Source organism: Sinocyclocheilus rhinocerous, unplaced genomic scaffold (genome assembly GCF_001515625.1).
Source record: "Sinocyclocheilus rhinocerous isolate Xijiao unplaced genomic scaffold, SAMN03320098_v1.1 scaffold2468, whole genome shotgun sequence".
NCBI lineage: Eukaryota > Metazoa > Chordata > Actinopteri > Cypriniformes > Cyprinidae > Sinocyclocheilus > Sinocyclocheilus rhinocerous.
The window spans coordinates 550,771-557,961 of record NW_015655382.1 but is presented as its reverse complement, the minus strand read 5'-3'; the positions used below and the strand labels follow the sequence as shown (position 1 = coordinate 557,961).

Here is a 7,191-nt window from a genome sequence, read left to right as displayed (position 1 = left end):
TATGAACTAACCTAATAAAACAACACAACACTATGGAAAGAACAACTCTTAATCTAAAAAAAACTGTTGGTCACTTTAAATAGTTACTAAGCTTTGCGGAATAATGTCATGGTTCATTCTTCTGATTTCCCATTGGTTCTCTTCTGCTCTGCAACATACCCAGCATATTACACTTTAAAGGCAGACTTTCAGGAAATGCAAGTAGTTTGTCTGTAGTGAACGAATGTGACTCAGTTGACAAAAACTCTATTTGGGAAAATTCCTTCAAGGTGGCACAGCCACTGTTGTTTATTTTGAGGAAGATGGATGTTGTTTCCCATTTCACGCCATAGGTTTTACAAATAAAGGTAAGTGTTTCTCTTTGTCATGTTTACTTAATTTTAGAGGTTGTGTAATACAGTGAACTGTATTACAGTGTACAGTAAAAGTGCCTTTGTTGTCCATAGAAGAGCTTTAACATTTCCATTGCAGTCAGTGATTGATTAATCTACAATTTTTTTGTGTGCAATTGCTCACACTATTATTGGTGATGTTAGAAACCACACATTATGTTGAAAAAAAAAACTTAAGCTTATTTTAATTTGGCAATATCACACAACAGAATGAATGCAGTTAACATGAATGATGATTTTGAGTGTAACATTTGGCTTTCATACATCAATTAAACGAGTAGGCATAATTAATACATGGTCATGACCGTGTCTTGAACATGGGGGAACCAAAAAATCTTCTTGTTCTAGTAAAGTTCAAGTTCAGGTACAAGTTAATCAATTTTAAGAAGGTAAAACATAACATGTTCATCAAATTCATTCAGAAATAGGCCTATTCACACATTCTTTCTTAATCATATGCCTGCTGAAAACAGCTCTGTAGTGTCTTGTCACATTGTTCAATTACAAATTAGTTTGCATAGTTGTTATTGTCAATCATTTAATATTTTTATAGTAAAACAATGGTCAAATATTACAAGTATAACTACTTAAATCTTACCTCGCACTCTTTGACTGTTAAAACTGTGGTGTAGCGCTTTGAATTCACACGCTTCTGTTAATAAAAGCCCGCCATCTTGAATTTGATTGGCCATCTCAATCATTTTGACGTTGAGGAGCGCGGTAAGCTGCTAATCGAGTCAGACCACCCAGAACTGTACATTTAGGGAGTAAATTTGGCCATATCTGATAGTTGGGGAAATCCTTGTTCTCCTCAAAGTCTTTGGTGCTTAATATGGATTAATAGGCTACTCAATTTTCAGGAAAAAAAGGCAAGCTAGTTCGTATTATTTCTTCTCCACCAACGAAAAAGTTCCAGAGGAAGTCGAATGCTTTGAAGCTTTGCTTGTAACCTGGCAACGCAAAGACTATAAAGCCGCTCTGAATAAGCGTAAATGAGTAGAGCTCAAAGCGTTCTGTAATCACAAAACTTAAACTCCGCTCCGGGTTTTCCTTTTCCAGCTTCCCGCACACTAGTTCAAGAAACCCAAACTGCCAAATCTGCATTTAATTTAAAGATAAACACATACTACATAGTCATTTTAAAATAATTCAAAAATAATCATGCTGAAAATCATAATTTGAAGAATTGTTTATGTTTTCATAGTTACTCTATTTCTGTTGGAGAAATGGGCCATTACTACTTCTGTGCATGTTTCATCTGTTGCTTGTCTGAAGAGGAGAGGAACGCCATCGACATAAATAATGAAATCAAACGCATCCTTGCAGAGCAGAAGAAAAGACAACGGAGAGAAATCAAGGTGCTTCTATTAGGTGAGATGATTCTGTCAGACTTTTATCAGAATTGTATTAAAATTGGAAACATGCTGATATATTTCAACTTACAATTTTTCTCTAAAAGTGAAAGTAAATGTAATCATAGCATTAAATGTTGTGTCAGTAAAGGTCATAAGGGGTTTGTTACATCATCTCTTGAGGGTAATTTCCTGTCAGGTGTTCATATAAGAGCTGATTAGACTTGTAGTTATAAAAACTAACTTCCCTTTTTTGGTCCTGAGGTAATTTTAGTCAATGTGTGACTTCAGTTCCTCTTCCCTCACTAAAGCAGGAGCAACATTTTTGTAATACAGTACATACAGATATTTTCTGGTTTCAACATAGCATAAAGAAACATTCAAACACACCCAGTGCTGAGCTTTTGGCAAAGACAATTAATACACAATTAAAACTTAGATTGTTCTTATGCAGGACAGAACACATTCCACTGAGCACAATGGCAAATGACTATTTTAGAGCAGTGTAAAATTTAGTAAAGTACTATTAGTATGCTTTTTTCAGTTTTCCTGTTTGCAGGTCTCTAATGTTGAAGCATGATCATTTTGCTTTCATTTAGGCACAGGAGAAAGTGGAAAGACAACGTTTATGAAGCAGATGAAAATCATTCATGGAAGCGGATACTCCGAAGACGAGAGACGTAGCTACACTAAACTGGTTTTTCAGAATATCTTCCAAGCTATGTGTGCAATGACAGATGCCATGAAGACGCTAAAGATCCCATACTCCAACCCACAGAACGAGGTGATCAAGAAGTGTTTTAATGAGGATCATTTTATATCAACATTCATATTATCATGGTTTTATTATGGATCAAAATAAAGTATATCAAAAAATATATATTGTAATAATTTTTTGCATACATAATAAAAAATCCAAATTTTTATTATTTATTGTTTGCACCAATTTAGGAAAGACTGGATCCCATACTGTAATGTATTGTCAGTCTCATTAAGTCTTTAATATCCATAGATTTATGCCCAGTGGTTCCAGGATCTGGATATACATCAAATAACGCAGCTGCAGAGAAGTTATGTAGAGGTTATTCATCATCTATGGGCAGACAATGGCTTAAAGATTTGTTACAGTCGGCGCAGAGAGTATCAATTGCTAGACTCAACTAAATAGTAAGTGTGTTTAACACAGTTCCTGTCTTTACCTGACTACCTGCATCTTTGTCTATTTCCGCTTCGTTTTTCCTAATGCCATTGACAATTCATGCAACTAATGTTATGCAAATAATTATGCAAATAAGGCTTCACAAGGAATTCTGTGGCACATGGATTTTCAATCAAAGTGTTTAAATACTGTGTGTTTTTTTAAAGCTTTATTGATAACTTGGACCGCATTGCAGCTCAAGGCTACATCCCTTCACCTCAAGATGTTCTTCAAGTCCGATTCCCCACTACTGGCATCACAGACCATTGCTTTACTTTGGAGAAGATAACTCTCAGGTACAGAAATGAACAACCAAGCCCCTTAAAAGGATAGTTGACCCAAAAATGAAAATTCTGTCATTAATTACTCACCCTCATGTTGTTCCAAACCCATATTTTTGATGAAATCGGAGAGCTTTCTGACCCTGTATAGACAGCAACTGACACATTCATGGCCCAGAAAGGTAGTAAGGACATTGATATAAAAGTCCATGTGACATCAGTGGATCAACCGTAATTTTATGAAGCTACAAGAATACTATTGGTGCGCAAAGAAAACAAAAATAACTTTATCCAACAATTTCTTCTCTTCCGTGTCAGAATTTGACGCGTGTTCATGACAGTGCCACGATTCATGAACACATCCTTCTTTTCCAGCTGTTTGCATTAATTTACAATAATTACAATTTCAATAACTTTAATGCCCAAAGTATGCTTTAGTTTTGACGTGGAAAATCTCTATCTATAGACACTGTGGCTGCCTATCCTATTTTGATAAATGTTCTTACCACATAACATGGTGTTTTGGACCCCATTGACTTTTATTTTAAATGGAAATTATGAACATTCTTCAGAATATCTTTTCTTCTTTCTCAGAAAAAAGAAAGTAATAAAGGTTTGGAAAATATAAGGGTTAGTTAATAAATTTTTGGGTGAATTATCCCTTTAACTAATGAAAGCATCATATCCTGAAATACAAAGAAAGTCTTACCTCTGTTGACATGCTGTGCATTGCATGTGGTTTGTTGTTTACATAACTTTCAAGGAACCTCTGGCAAATGAGTTAATTATGCAGACAAGACCAAATGTTCAAGGAAATCAAGGTGAGCCACTATCTGATTTAGAAGAAATGTGACCAAAGGAAAGAAGGAAACAATTTTAGGGACAAATCTGGAATGCAAATCCACCACAGAAGATCAAATAGAAAAGCGGATGAGATGACTGAACTTGATTTCTGGTCTGTCTGTCTGTCTTTTCAGGATTGTAGATGTTGGAGGTCAGCGAGGACAAAGAAGGAAGTGGATTCATTGCTTTGAAAATGTGATGTCACTCATATTTCTAGCATCCCTCAGCGAGTACGACCAACTTCTGGAGGAGAATAACAAGGATGTACGTCTCTGCCTCATATGTCTACAGTCCTTCCTGTGTAATAATGATAAATCTGTTCATCTGTGTACTTTTGCTCTATTTGGCTCCAGAACCGTATGGAAGAGAGTTTGTCGCTGTTCTATACAACCATCCACTCAACATGGTTTGCTAATTCCTCCGTCATTCTCTTCCTAAACAAGAAGGACATCCTGGCCGAGAAGATTCAGTTCTCTCACCTAAAAACATACTTTCCTGAATTTAACGGTAGATTGGTGCACATTAAATTAAGTGTAAGGCAAAATTAAATGTGTGATCTCTTGCTTGACATATCTGATTCACTCTTCTTTTCCTCTGTGGTTTGGCGCCACCTTCAGGAAAACGTCGGGACATTCAAGATGCCATGAAGTTCATCAACAATTTATATAAACAAAAAGCAGTCTCCTATGAGACAAAAAACTCCAAAAAAATCTACTGTCACTTCACCTGCGCCACAGACACCAAAAACATCCAGACAGTCTTCACTGACGTGAAAGACACCGTCCTCGTTCAGGCCTTAGAAGACTTTGGAATGTTCTAATGAGCCCCAGACGCACCTACATGGCACTCGGCATGAGACTGTATTGATCCCAATGCCAATCCATGTACATTCAGAAACACTAATATTTTATGGAGACACGTTTGCATACTCTTCAGCCAAACTAAATTATTTATAACTGACCATCCAAAATGTAATTATGGGTTAGTTTTCATGTTCATAATAACTAACCTATATTTACATGTGAAAAATGTACATTTTACATTTTAAATTTACAAATTTACACCCATTAAAAATCACAGCGACATCAGTTTTTAAAATTAAAAACATGGCTCAGAAAGGTGTTTTGGTCTGAGAAAAGCTCTAGCATCAATTTGTTATTTAATGCAATGAAATTCAGATTTCGGTGTGACTTTAACATCTCAAATTAACTACTAAATTAAGCTTCCCTAAAAAAATATAAAGCCATTCTTATTTAGCTATATGGTACAATTCAACATAAAATTAAGTGGCAACTTTGTAACTGTGAATTTCTCACTAAGACCAAGAGGGAAGGTAGGTATACCACAAAAAGAGAACTGTTACAGATGCATCCTGAGACAGACCTGTCAAGTGAAGTGTCATTGTTTGTCAGACGGTGTCTCCATACAGCAAAACAGGATGTGACAAACAGTAGCACTGGCCCACTCATGACTGAGCCATTGTTCACGGTGTAGTAGTGTGTCAGAATTCATCTCAGCTGTGGTTTTACTATGCATTTTTTGTTGTAACAAGAACCAACAACAAGGAAATAGTGTAAAAGGTTGATAGTAATGATAACACACCTCGAGTCATGTAGTAAACATTTAAATAATGAAGAAATTACAACCCCTCCTCAACCCCTAAAAAAGTATGTTCTATATAGTATGAATGCATGTAATTTGGATGTACTAGATTTGCCATGTTGTCTTGGTCATGGGACCTACCAGCTTTAGTTGCTTAGTTTCACTACTACACACAAATCCTCTACTGTGGCCTCATGGGATAGTAAAGTGTCCACTGGATGCACTCTTCAGAATCTTCTACAGAGGTAGTAGGTCATGCAGGTACTTTTTGCCTGTTGTTTCATGAATACTATGAATTCGGATATACTAGCCTTTTCACATGCTGTTTTTCACCTATTTAGAGAAGTATGCATATTCAGATGCAACCTCCTAAAAACCTATATAGAATGCACTATTTTAGGGGACTGCCATTTGTAGTGGTGTCTGACTCCATGGGCCTGTCCCAATCCCCACACCTGTAGTCTTTGCACTTGACGACTAGTCTAATTACATTATGTATTTCTAGAATTTCGTCCCAAGTGTTCTAGTGCGCATTAAGACAAGTGTGGCTACAACTTTTGATTACCCGATGGGACACTCTTACAATAGTGTTGTAAAAAATGCTTTAATAGTGCTTTATTTACACATTTTGTATTTTCAATACTTTGTACTTTAAAGTAAACTTCCAAATGTCTGTTCAGTAGTCCAACAGTCAACATTATTTAATTGTGTTTCTAATGAAGTGATAAAAAGCAGTTGTAAATGTTTTACAAATATACTCATCTCTGTGCCAATAAAATGTGCAACACTATGTTTTACTACCAAAATTGTATGTACTATCTTAATTTAACTTGCACTGTTTTGGCGATTTTCAACCTGGGACAGAACTTTCTGTGGCGTGCACGCACTCTCAGGTGTCCAAAACTGTGAGGAAATGTGATTTTTAAAAATCCCATAAAGACCAATAAAGAGTGTACAATCGATGTACACTCAATGGCTAGCCGTTAGGCTTACACCCATACACTGAGGGCAGAATGAATTCCCGCAGTCTTGCCAGAATATGGCGTCTTGCAACATTTCTGGCGCACTCAGTGTCTGAATTCACTCACTTGTTTTCATTAACTTTCAGTGCACTACATTAGTGGAGTAATATAGGGAATAGTGGATGAGTTTATAGGAGATACTTTCAGATACAGCATAAGTGTTTTTGAATCAGTTGAGTGAATGAATTCCGTTCCTGAATGAATGTTTTGAAAGAATCGGTTCATTAAATGTAGCCTAAATGCAGTCACTTGTTGCCATCTACTGGCATAATGGCGTAACCTGCAGAAAGAGCGACTGGAAAATCCCCACCATAAATGCACAAACTGTTGCTCAGTCAATCAAATTTGAGATCTGAAATAGCTGTTTTATAGACTGTAGCACCAGTTAACACTGGACCAGTCAAAAATGCTAAATGAGATACAATGTAAGGATTTCCAGGAACACATACACATTAACAGAACATCATCTATTCTTTAGGGCAATAAGGACCCAGTGTCTTC

At 36.3% G+C, this 7,191-nt stretch overlaps 1 protein-coding gene across 1 annotated transcript; it reads left to right on the top strand.

The window, feature by feature from the left end:
* The first annotated feature begins 224 nt into the window (after positions 1–224).
* Positions 225–5,148, top strand: LOC107717981 (guanine nucleotide-binding protein subunit alpha-11-like). The gene is made up of 8 exons (XM_016524894.1): positions 225–347; positions 1,597–1,763; positions 2,344–2,528; positions 2,757–2,911; positions 3,110–3,238; positions 4,201–4,330; positions 4,420–4,573; positions 4,684–5,148. Exons 2-8 carry the CDS (start codon positions 1,619–1,621, stop codon positions 4,884–4,886), a joined length of 1,101 nt encoding a protein of 366 aa, XP_016380380.1. The 5' UTR covers positions 225–347; positions 1,597–1,618; the 3' UTR covers positions 4,887–5,148.
* The last annotated feature ends 2,043 nt before the right edge of the window (positions 5,149–7,191 follow it).